This window comes from Syzygium oleosum, unplaced genomic scaffold (assembly GCF_021117445.2).
Source record: "Syzygium oleosum isolate NSW1041296 unplaced genomic scaffold, Sole_v2.1 Sole_v2.27, whole genome shotgun sequence".
Lineage (NCBI taxonomy): Eukaryota > Viridiplantae > Streptophyta > Magnoliopsida > Myrtales > Myrtaceae > Syzygium > Syzygium oleosum.
In genome coordinates this window covers 1,542,240-1,554,553 of record NW_026607511.1, presented here as the reverse complement: position 1 = coordinate 1,554,553, position 12,314 = coordinate 1,542,240, and the positions used below count along the sequence as shown (strand labels likewise).

The following is a 12,314-nucleotide window of genomic DNA, read 5'->3' as shown; positions in this document are numbered from 1 at the left end:
GCATGGGAATGTCCTCAAATATCACCAAAAGACATCAAGTTGAGATTCCAACGTTCTTATATAGAAAATGATGAATCTTTGAAATCTGACAAAACCGGACAAAACCGGACAGTTTTGCACTGTTCACGAAATCGGACTTGAAAACATAGTAAATGGACTCCAAAAATTCTCAAATTTGAATATGTCATAAACAAGGCCTTAACAAAAAAATTTCGTGAAGAACACGAAATCTGAATCTTTCTGTAAACACAATTTTTAGTAGCTCAAATACAGACTAAAAATAGTTCGCTGGAACAGAATTCTTGTTTCTCAAAGTAGGCTCTTTCTAGAATCCAAATCATCTTGAAAAATTCCCAAATTTATATATATTATAGAAAAGGAAGTTCTCAACAACTTTTGTGAAGGAAACGTTTCCAAAATCGGCCTAGAAAATATTGTAGAAAATAAAGAAAATGTGAACATCACCGAAATACCCATTCTAGGCAGTTTTACACGGTCCGGAAATTAGGCTGTTGTAGTACTCATATCAAGTCCAAAAATTCTGAAATTAAAGTATGTAAAACTTCAAGATGTTTGGAGAAACTTTCAAGAGGGAAGTGTTTGGAAATTCGGATCACAAAAGTCTCCACAAAAATAACAAAACGAAGGGGTACAAAGAATCCGAAACTGGGTTTTTCAGAACAAGTGTAAAAATTGGTTCCAATTGAAAAACTACCAAACTTAAACCATAGCCATTTCCCAGGAACTGAAATTGAGGATGTTACAGGATATATGTATTTTTTAATCCGAGTAGATTTTACTTTCAAAATCTAGATCTATGTTTTTCTGAACTCGAGTAGACTGCACACTTTAAAATATAGATATATGTATTTTCTGAACCAAGTATATTTTACTCTTAAATCTGGATATGTGTATTCTCTAAATCGAGTAAATTTTACTCTTTAAATCTGTATATATATAATTCTGAATTTGAATAAATTTTACTCTCAAAACTTGGATATATCTATTTTGGATAGTACATGCTTGCCTCAACATTATTTTATGCTTATCTTGTCAGAAAGATTTCCAAATCATTAAAATAAAAAATAGTACGTACTTGCCCCCGACATTATTATGATGCTTATCTTGTCATAAAGATCTCCAAATCACTAAAATAAAAAACTAGTACATATTTGCCTGGCATATCTTGTCGTAAAGATCTCCAAATCACTAAAATAAAAAGTAATTCGTACCTGCCCCCGACATTATCGTGATGTTTATGCACCGAAAGATGTCTACACAGCCTGTCATAAAGGTCGATGAGAATCATTTCCTGCGCTGTGTATAGACTTGTTTTGTCTCTTCTTTTCTGGTTCATAACCTTAAAATGTGCATGAAGAAGATCCCTTGAAATACTAAAACGAGTACCGAAGTGATAGACAGTGTACCAAACATGAAGGTCGAAGTACAGTCCACGAAACTGGTCAAGCCATCGGCTCCGACGCCGAATCAACATCGAAAGCTCGGTGTGTCCTTCATTGATGACCTGTTATTTTCTAAACATGTCGGCATCATTTTCTACTATCGAGCTCACAAAAGATTGCACGAGATCGATACTCTTCAGAGGCTTCACCGCTTGGAGGAGTCGCTTTCCGAAACACTAGCCCTCTTTTACCCTCTAGCCGGTCGGTACGTCGAAGACGGGCTCTTCATCGACTGCAACGACCAAGGGGTGGAATTTATTCAAGCCAAAGTGGATGGCACTCTACAGCAGATCCTTCAGGGAGATGTTGACCCTGATCTTCTTCACTGCTTGTCGAAATTCCCGCTGCAAGCAGGGAGCAATCCGCTGGTCGTGCTTCAACTGAACGAGTTCTATTGTGGCGGATTAGCAATCGGCATGCGCTTTTCTCACAAGATAGGCGACATGTGCACCATGGCCACATTCATGAACTCGTGGGCCACCGCATGCCGGAGCGGAATCCAAGAAGTAGTCCCGCCGAATTTCGAGCTGCCATCTCTATTCCCGGTGAAAGAACCCACATTCATACAATGGCCCGCACTCCCCTTCAGGAAAGAGTTCGCGCTGGCTAGACTCAAATTCAGCGGCCTAGCCTTGTCGAGACTGAAAGCTGCTTCCAACTCATCGGATTCAATAGCTAACAACGGCCAAAGGTCACGCGTGGAAATCGTGTCTGCGCTGATATGTAAGGCTCTTATCAGCGTTGATCGCGTGACAAAAGGCCTGCCGAGGCCTTTCGCCTTTTCCGCACCTATCAACTTGCGCGAGAGAGTACAATTAAAGATACCCACAAACGAATGCGGCAACTTCTTTGCTCAAATCACCTCTCCATTTGCTGTAGAAGAGAGAGAGCCCTCTTTCAGTGGAATACTGAATCTGATAGGCGACGCGCATAGGAATGCCAAATTGAAGTACGCCGCGATAGCAGACGCAGGTACGTTGTGCTCGACGGTGGCAGATTCGTTGAGAGATTGCGTCGGTATGTTGGGCAGAGATGCAGCAAACGTGATTCTGATCGATAGCTGGTGTAGATTCCCACTCTATGACAGTGATTTTGGGTGGGGGAAGCCAGACTCGGTGAGCAACACAAGCCCTCCTCTGAGGTCAGCTGGTCTTGTGGATAGCTCCATTGATGATGGTGGAATTGATGCTTGGATTACTCTAAACCAAGATGAGATGGTTCTTTTCAAGCAAGATCCTGACATTGTGGCTTGTACTTCATAGCTACTTCTTCCTAGAAATGTTCTTTGTAGAAACACCACTAAATAAGTGTGAGTATTACTCGCTCGGCATGTTCACATCCAAATTTCACCTATTGATTTTCTCTTCGTTGTCATTCAATTTCTATCATATTCTGCTCATTTTCTGAATTTTGAATATTTCTGAGTTTGCATAAGAATTTGAAATATAATTTTTCTTTGTTTCCCTAACATGTCCTATTATGTCGGCATAAATTTATATGGTTTGTAAGTTTTTCGATATGTATTTTGCATATTACATTGATTTCAATGGGATTTTAATAAACTTGGGCTGTTAAAAATACCACGGACAATAGTAGAAAATATGTCATCTTTTGTCAAGCAAGCATTTATCTCCCATCATATTATATAATCCACAAGGAGTTCAATCCTAATAATCTCATTGATTTCGACAATCATTTTCATGTTGTGAGGACTTAATTCATAACCATGCATTATGCAAATTTTATTACACATTATAACTAAGAATAATGTATAAATTGGTTTCCTTTTTGTATAAATAAATATAATAATTAATGTACCCCTTGCATTCGTTTTTTGATCAAGATTATATGATATAAGTACGTAAAAAAACATGGCATAAACCACACTGCAAGAAAAATAAACATCGGGGTGGAAGAAAGTGTAAGACTATAAAAATTTGACATTACTCCTAAAAAGGAGACAATAGCCACAACAATCATAATTAAATTTGTCAATATCTCTAAAATAAAATTGAAATAAATAAAAGATTTTCCGTGCGAGGACGGGTCTTCTAATAGTTTGGAATAAATGTGCTTCTCATTCGTAATTGGTACAGGACTATAAACAGAATGTAGTACCTAAGTCTGCTCATCTTGCAGAGCAAGGCAAGCACATACTTTAGTACAACTACAAACAGATTGCAAAATTGTGGCCTATTCTTGGCAACATCGACGCATCGTCATAATCCAACCAAGTACTTCGTGACTTTTGGCATGGAAGCTCGTATCTCATTGAGTCCTTGATGCATGAATCGAGGTCAAGAACTTAGGATAAGATCAACCTCGGAACATATCTCTTGTAGCCAAATTTAGCTATCACCAATCCGGCAGCTAATGAAGCTCCAAATAAAGCATGTAACCTCACGCAATAATACTTTGCCATGAATATTGACCGCTTGTCCTTTATAATGACATTACGAAGAAAAAGGAACATCATCAATCTACTACTCAAATAAGCCAACAAAGCACGAACTATATATATTCGGGCTGTAATAGAAAAATCAAATAAATCTCAGCTTCGTACTGTGATTTCAGGTTCCCCGCTCACCTCATGATTCTCTTCGACAAAGCTAACAACCCGGTTTCCCATAGGTAAGGTCAGAAGGCACAGTATCTGGATTGAATTGTTATTAAGATGGATATCAGTATGAAGGAGTAATTGAAAACAAAATCAATGCAAGACACGGAATATTTCAACATATCCTTGATGATGAGATGCTAAGAGATTAAGGAAATATGCAGTCGACAAGACGCTCACGATGCAAGTAAAAGGAAGATCTCTGCTGAGACCGGAAGTTAGTAGAAAAGAGTAAAGTGCTACGACTGCCACTTTCACGACTGATGAACCTTTCTCTGTTCCAAGCCTAACCTGCACATGAAATTGCGGTGTTAATGTCTAATTTTGTTTTACAGAACCTCATACCACAAGGGACAGCTAACTCACCAGAGGGGATATTTTGCCGACTTTGATATCTTCTTCCACCTGAAAGAAAAAATGACCGCAAGTGTGTCAAAATTAGTGATCCCAAGAATGTCAACAAAATCTGGCTCAATTCGAGAGTACCTGATGAAAGTGACTGCAGAAGAGGATTAAAGAGGTTGTGAAGCCAACAAGGAGAGATGCGCACAGAACAGTTCCAGTTAAGGGAAGATAGCTCGCGCTACTGTCAAGTAAAAACATAGAAGTGACACCTGTCCTAATAGCGGAACATCAGACTTTGGGACGAAAATCAGTTACAACTACCTGTTGTTGCCCATTAACCAGTAAAATGCCGTAGTAGCGAAAGGTCCAAATGCTGCAAAGCACAAGGGCTCTCCAAGTCCATGGTAGCTTAGTCGAAATGGTGGACACTGCAAAAGAGAATTTCGGGAAAATGTGAAAGAACAGTCTTCGAGATGGATCGAGTTGTGATTAGCCTCGGTCACAAAGTTATGTAACCATTTGAACATCAATTTTATAGTTTCAAGCTCACAAGATTGGCTCAGATGCTTGAGCATTTCGAATGAACCACACCGAAGTAAAAATATGTAAGTAAAACTTTTGACTATGTACCTGATATATATAACCACAGATGATAGCACAAGCCAGTAACAGCATTGCACGTAAATGTCCTGCCTCTAGTGATACCCGTATCAGACCCATCGACCCAAGAACAAGAAACAAATAGGCTGCAACAAGAGTTCCTGTTCGGCTGCCAACATGAATCCCGAAAAGCAATTGTCAGCAGTTACCATCAAGCAAAACGATGTGATAATAGACAGTGTAAAGGATGCAAAGGCAAACTGATTACCTTCCAATCAGGTTCACGACTGATTCCTTCTTATTTTTATCCGCTCCTGTATCGAAATCATAAACATCATTGCTGCGCAAGTACATGTAAGGTCTTCAATGCCTGAAATGGAATTGGATCTAACAGGACAAATCTATAACGATATGATGTGAGCAACCCATGTGCCTTCAGGCTTAGATGCTGCATTTTTTTTTTTCATTTTTTTTTCAAAAAGATTCTCATTCGGCAGTTTTTATCAACTGTAGTTTCTGTACCTCTGAAGGATGATTTCCATGTTTCTAGGAAGGGACAATCAGGCACAATTTATCAGATCAGACATCACCCCACAGTCCCCCGAGACCAAGAAAAGAATCATTCTATAAATAGAACACCACATACCACAATACAATATCCAAAAAAAGCCATTGTACGCATAAATTAAAACAATTAATACAGATCGACTAACATTTCAACGACAATCAGACCAGTTAACACAGTTCCCACAGAAGAGAGCACATGTGGACACTGCAGAAACCATGAACAATCGGCATCTCACTCATATATGACACAAAAAACTTAATACCTTAGTAAATGAATAAGAAATCTTGAACCAAAAGAAACACTCTATATCACAGAAGTCAAGCAATATCTTCATCCAATCAAGGTGAAACTACTTTTTACCACTCAGTCTAAACTCAATATAAACAAGCATTTTACTAACCTTAAATTCAGCCAAGTGATCACGAGAATGGAGGAAACCAAGAGCACAAAGTAACGTGTTGCAGGGAAAGTGCTAGACTGCAGATAGGCGGATGTACTACCAATCTGTTTCAAAAAATGTAATGCAAGAAATATATATTCAAAATAGGTAGAAAACCAAAATGATGTCATCCTGAATAGATTCGTAAAGGCTTCCAAAATTTTATGGACTTCACACTTCATCCAAAATAGCCAAGGACGGACAGGGTCGCATGAATGCGACATGGCAGGAGAATAGAGAAATGGGATGCCATATAAAATTACCATCACATTTATTAGGCCAGAATTATGTTACACCATCTAAATTCTTTGTTCCATTAGTCCTAAGGACTCTCTCAAACCTCAGTATTTCCGGTAAATTGCTTTTATGATAGACCTGCCAAGGACTGTCAAATTAGCTGGACTTATACATGTCTGTGGTTTACAAGGGTCAGCAAGGAAAGGACCACTCTGACAGTAGCATTGTGCAGTCGTGTAGCAGTATACTTAATTTCATTTTTGAACTCACATGGAAATTTTGACTATATATCTCCACAGAAAGAAACAACTAGTTTCCATAACTTGTACTTCTATTATGTTCCCACATCTTCCTGCATCCTTCCATCAACTTCTTATCTTTCTAGACTGTACTTCTGTTGCGATCCAAAAGGTAATTGGAAGTCATCATTATCAACTTTGGTGTTTCCTATATACAGCGAATTGATGGAAACTCTCATTATACTTGTGTTTGACAAAGTTTTTCAAGTTTGTGCTAGACTGTGAATACTACTAATTAGAGGTTTCTTTGTGTAACTTGACATCATCAATGAAGCATAGAAAAATCCATCTTTGGAGTATAGAAAAAGCTCACCGTAAGTGGAACCAGGGCAACAGAATAAATTGGCAACTTGATTGCCCTCCATATCAATGTTGCCATGGAAATATCATCTTCTTTTGCCAATTCTGAACTATGAGCATTCTTCGCAAAAGAAGCTCGGTGAAGCTTAAATCTTTGCTTGACTTCCACATGCTTCGTGTCTAGTTTTTTGAGAAATTTATGCTGCCTAGAATAGGAGCATAGTTTTTGGGCATGTGCGTGAGACCTACAGAAAGAGCTGGCATATGTGAGATCATGAAAATGACTAATATCTCCTTTTCCATCTTTTCCACACAAATCAGGTGGAATAAGAACATCCTTTTTCCTTGACAGACACATATGAAAGGATGAGAACATATAACTGATAATGCAGGGTTTTACAGCAGTTGAGATAGAACTTGCTGTAGTAAAGTATCCAAGTTAAAGAACAATGCAATCACAACAGAGTAGCACAATTTTCAACTTAACAAACAAATCATTTATTTATCAAGTCTTAGATCACCTATGCTTTACTCAAATAAAGTATCGTCAAAGTCGAATCACCATGGAAGTTGCTCGTTCCAAGTCAATATAGAAAAAAACTCATTCACACATTATTAGTTCATTCAAACAGTAAAAAGTGAAGCTTCTAATTAAGTTGCTTTCAATCCATTTATACAATCAATAGGCGAGATTTCGGTCATGAAAGGTCATTATATTTTCCCCAATGAAAGTACTACCATCCTACAATAGAAATAATATTTAAATATGAGAGAATATAGGACTATACCTCAGATGGGTCATGGCGGATTATACTCATACATGATAACTATACTTGGATCAAACAAAGGATTAGTATCCAACATAACCCCCTGCCTACGGATAGCATCAAATTGTTTCCTTAATGAGGACGGTCGTTCATCAGACCGTCATTCACATCCAAAAACTAAGGGATGTCCAACTCCTCTCATGACAATCCATAGACAACATCAGATAGTTCTCCGTCCGATGGTAAACAAACACATTGACTTTCTTCATAAGTACAATTTACCAGCCAGACGGGGTGTACTGCGAAAATGAAGAGGAAACGGTACCTTGTCTTCCCATTCTGGTCCGAGAGGAAGTCATGGAGTTTGGGAGGACCAGAGCGCAGGTTGACATCACAGAACGAGGCAGCCATCAGCATTACTCATGCGACATTTTTCCAAACGCGACTGCCCACAAAAAAGAAACCGTCTCAAGACCAACTCTTTTATACAGCAACTCAAAACAAACACGCATGAACTCCACACTGAATCCGCACGCCACTTGGGTGTGTGCCAGACTCTGGGAAAACATAGCCGGATGACGAAAATGACCAAACAGAGACACCACACCAGCACAAGAACCGAAAGAAGGAAAGAAATAGGAAGAACCCAACTCACCGTTTGGTCTCTTAGTCCTGCCGCATGGAATTCCAACAGAACATGATGTCCGGGACAAGCTTGGACAGGGCAGAGAAGAACAGAGCTTCAAGAAGAGAGGGAGAGAGAGAGAGAGAGATCATATCCATATCTGCTATAAAATCCAGTCTACTGTTGAGGATAATGTTAGAACGCCGGTGCACGTGCACAATTGCATTTGCATGTGACTCGTTCTCATTCAATTTCAATTGCCACTGATGAGTTAGATTTTGTTATATAAATTTAACTATCCATACGCTGGATTTTTATAATAAATTGTTTATTAAAAAGAAATTGTGCAGATGTTGAAATTTTTCAGGATAATAAATATAGGTCGACTTTTTCTTCGCAAAAAGGAATAAAAACTTGATTTTCGTTTACCTGAACATAAAATTTAGAGATCTTATGAAAGAGAAGAAGAAAAAGCACTTCCTTACAACTATAATGTTATAGGTAAACTTCAAAAATATTTAATCACGTGTTTATCCTCGTGTTTGTGTAATTTGAGAAATTTGGTAAGGGTATTTAGGAAAGAGGGGAGGAGAAATATCTAGAAAAGTAAGAATCTATCTTCCCATCACATCATCATCATCATAGTAATAATAATAATAATAAATGTGTGTGAGTATGTGGAAAATTAAAGAAAAAATTACCGAAGAAAGAAAATTATAACTTATCTTACTTCAAGTAATGATAAAAATTAGTTCTTAATCCGGTAGGGAGCTGCCTTCAGCTTTTAACTTTTCCAAGGTTAGCATTTTTTTTTTGGTAAGTAAACTGCTCATTAAGTTTTGTACTTAATATCATGGAAAACTCAATGTCCAGGCCTTTTTGGGCAAAAGAGCTCAAAATCAGTTTGATGAACTCACGAATATGCTTTCCAAGAATGTGGGAATCTCGGACAGTAACTCGAATGATTTCAGAATTGTGAGAGATGAATATGGTCTGAACATAACAAATAAGGCCACATTGCACGTCACCACGTGACAAAATCCCGGGCATCCACGAGCCGTAAAATTCACATCCACATCTCCTTATTCATGGCCACATGTGCATCTCGCACGACCAATGCTCACATACCTCGCACATGACTTGATCAAGTGCCAATCACATGCCAAGATCATGTGCCATTCACACGGCTTTTCCTCTGCATTTCCATGAACCATCACACACTAGAATAGATGCCTAGCATAAGACGGCATGTGCCGTGCACATGCCTCAAATCATGTGCTGTGCTCACACCTTTCTCACATGCAAATCACATGATCTCTTTTGGATGCTACTACGAACGGCGCATGCACAATAAGTCTTAAATGGCCCAAAAACTATATCCACACAATATATGAAAAGATTTGAATGCTTAATTGTCAATTCCAATGGGACCAATATTAAATATTTTTCATATATATATTAAATATTATATATATGAAAAAATTATAAATATATATTTATGTTCATTTTGATCTCGACCGTTGATCGAATATTGTGCACACTAGAGATAAATGTCATATTTCCTCTAAATTTTCATCATAATATCTTTGATTCCAAATTAAGCTGACCTCTAAAGCCTCTAAATAGACCCTCCATCAACCATTACAAGGACACACACTCATTCAGAGCTCTCAGAGAAACTCTGAAATTTTCTACGCGATAAAGTGCTCTCTCTCTCTCTTTGATTAATGCATTGCATATATAATTAATATCTATCATGCGTGTCGTTAGCATTTTAGCTAAGTCCCACTTTTCATTGAGTTATGTGCTTAATATCATGAAGTAATTTAGGAAACCATGAAGTTTGTCTCCTGCATGACTAGGATTCAAGACACATTATCTCCTAGTCAATTTGGTCATCATGTGGATTTTGACTAATTTCTTATTTCTAATTCACAAAGGAAAATTCAAAAAATATTTTACTAATGGCTCACGTAGAGTGCATCTAATTATACAATTGATTCTTGATTAGCTCTATAATACCCATGCTGCATGTCATTTAGGGGGCCACGTGTCTTTAGGAATTGATTTTGATTGGCATCTTATATATATATATTGCATTCAGGATTAATGCATTGCATATAGTTTAATATCTATTATGGATGCCATTAGCATTTTAGGGATACATGTTTGCTTAGATTATGCACGTCCTATCATTAAAAAATTTAAGTTATGTCATGTCATATTGCATTAGATCATATCATCTAGTATGCATGGCATTTGTTCTTTGGGTTTTATACTAAGTCATTTGAATATGCCTGAATCAAATCATTAATTTTGGGCATCTTAGTTATTAAGATTTTTATGTCATTGCATCATAATGCATGCATATTTCGGCCATTAGTATCTTAGGGTTTAATTGCTTATTCATCATGGCATTTAAATGAGAAAACACCAAAAGATTAGTAAGGTTACATACTAATCCCCTTGATAAATAGTTGTTGGTTTATGCATAAACATACATTATGCATTTCATATGTGTTTGCATATCAATGCCTATTTGTCTCTTGAGTTATAGTTTGCAGAAACCTCGTTTCAATGGACAAAACGTGATTTCGCGTACATTTGCTCATGCATCCAGGTTCTTCATATTTTCGTAATTTTTTTACTGCTTTGATTATTGAGTATTACTTTATTGCTAGTATACCTGCATAATCATCTCTCACATATTAATGACAGAGGATAAAACTGACAAAGATTGCATGCAAAATATTTTTAAAACAAAGAGAAAATATACCGAAGAGTGTTAAAGTAATTTAGCGGAATCAAGTTGTTGTATCTATAAATTTCTAATCCGCAAAAGTAAGGCATACTCTTGTGTATTACTTGAGTGTCTATGGATCCATAATTGATTAGTGGCAACTTCAAAATGTAAGTTTAATTAGGTGAATGGAATTGAGATCTCAAGTTGTTTTGGGTATAAGCTTATGAGAGCCCACGTTAAGTGTATGCACAATTTCTTTCGAGAGTAACCGTTTGTACGCGCTTAGTTATCTGTTAACTTTCCTTGGTGGTTTAGCTCAAGAGAGCTCACCACCGTATGCTTGCATCTCTTTATATAAGTTGGTTAAGATGACTTCTAAATAAACTGAAGTGAAGTTTCGAAAAACTTGAGACCTATTGATGATCTTTACGATAAAGTGGACCCCACGAGTTCAAACCAAAAGAAAAGGGTAAAGAAATGAAGTAATAATACAGAGAAAACTCTCACTCCAAAAAAAAACAAAATGAAAAACATATACAAGCAAAAAGCCTCTTGGAGGCCCAAAATGTGGAATTGTAGATGGGTCCCTAAAATTCCCAGGAAGGCCCCCTCGACAACGGAATAGGAGAGCCATGCATATTAAAAGTGAGTAGTTCTAGGTCACCTGGCGAACTAATCCATAGGAACAGATTTTCATTTTTTCAATATATCCATAAATTATAACCCAATATCTTGCAACTGTGGTCCTAAATTTTAATTCTGTTCAATGTAATCTCCACCTTATTATGGTATATGTTCATTTTAGTCCTTAAACTATTCGATGTTATCTACGAAATTTCAATTTGTTCACTTTTAATTTGTTCAATATAAAAAATTAACAAGTCATAAAATGAAAGCTTAAACTAGTAGTTCTGGATTATACACTCATCATTTAACGTCATGGAACAACACATGATCACGCGAAGAAATTTGACCAAGAAAAATACGAAAACTTGTTTAATACTCATCAAAACAGTTTTCCAATTTTGGAATCTGGGAACCTACTCCCCGCATACTTTAGAACCTAGTAGCTAAAGTTCTGATTCTCACTGGTCAAGTTTTCAAGTTCTAGGTTCTATTCTAAAACCATGCTCTATAATTGTTAAAAAATGAAAATCTCATGAGCTTAACTCTACTTATTTATATTAATGCATATTTAATATTCAATTAATAACATATATCCTTTTACTTTACTTTAATTTTAAGTTTAGATTTGCAATAAATTGTAATAAATTATATAATACAACAATACAATTTTTATATATTGCTTGT

At 36.9% G+C, this 12,314-nt stretch overlaps 2 protein-coding genes across 9 annotated transcripts; one reads left to right on the top strand and one right to left on the bottom strand.

The window, feature by feature from the left end:
* The first annotated feature begins 1,314 nt into the window (after positions 1 to 1,314).
* Positions 1,315 to 2,837, top strand: LOC115662101 (acetyl-CoA-benzylalcohol acetyltransferase-like). Its single transcript, XM_056303358.1, has one exon. The coding sequence runs from the start codon at positions 1,433 to 1,435 to the stop codon at positions 2,723 to 2,725; it is 1,293 nt and encodes a 430-aa protein (XP_056159333.1). The 5' UTR covers positions 1,315 to 1,432; the 3' UTR covers positions 2,726 to 2,837.
* Positions 2,838 to 3,521: 684 nt separating this feature from the next.
* LOC115662102 (2-carboxy-1,4-naphthoquinone phytyltransferase, chloroplastic) lies at positions 3,522 to 8,411 on the bottom strand. 8 transcript variants are annotated; one of them, XM_056303361.1, is made up of 12 exons: positions 8,292 to 8,411; positions 7,961 to 8,088; positions 6,882 to 7,125; positions 5,994 to 6,097; positions 5,294 to 5,365; positions 5,056 to 5,194; positions 4,747 to 4,853; positions 4,567 to 4,666; positions 4,447 to 4,485; positions 4,261 to 4,371; positions 4,051 to 4,116; positions 3,522 to 3,903 (listed from the first exon to the last, which is right to left on the bottom strand). In XM_056303361.1, exons 2-12 carry the CDS (start codon positions 8,050 to 8,052, stop codon positions 3,769 to 3,771), a joined length of 1,209 nt encoding a protein of 402 aa, XP_056159336.1. In that variant the 5' UTR covers positions 8,053 to 8,088; positions 8,292 to 8,411; the 3' UTR covers positions 3,522 to 3,768. The 8 variants fall into 8 exon arrangements, with proteins under 8 accessions (XP_056159336.1, XP_056159335.1, XP_056159338.1 ...); XM_056303360.1 differs by having other exon boundaries at positions 7,961 to 8,192; positions 8,291 to 8,404; XM_056303363.1 differs by having other exon boundaries at positions 6,882 to 7,113; positions 7,961 to 8,192; positions 8,291 to 8,404.
* Positions 8,412 to 12,314: the final 3,903 nt, after the last annotated feature.

Excerpts from the sequence above, each read along its gene's own strand:
- LOC115662102 (XM_056303361.1), bottom strand. The coding sequence starts at position 8,052 with ATGCTGATGGCTGCCTCGTTCTGTGATGTCAACCTGCGCTCTGGTCCT. Across the intron at positions 4,667-4,746 it reads TGGTTAATGGGCAACAACAG|TAGCGCGAGCTATCTTCCCT; the intron begins GTAGTTGTAACT and ends TTTACTTGACAG. Across the intron at positions 4,117-4,260 it reads ATCTTCCTTTTACTTGCATC|ATACTGTGCCTTCTGACCTT; the intron begins GTGAGCGTCTTG and ends AATTCAATCCAG.
- LOC115662101 (XM_056303358.1), top strand. The coding sequence starts at position 1,433 with ATGAAGGTCGAAGTACAGTCCACGAAACTGGTCAAGCCATCGGCTCCG.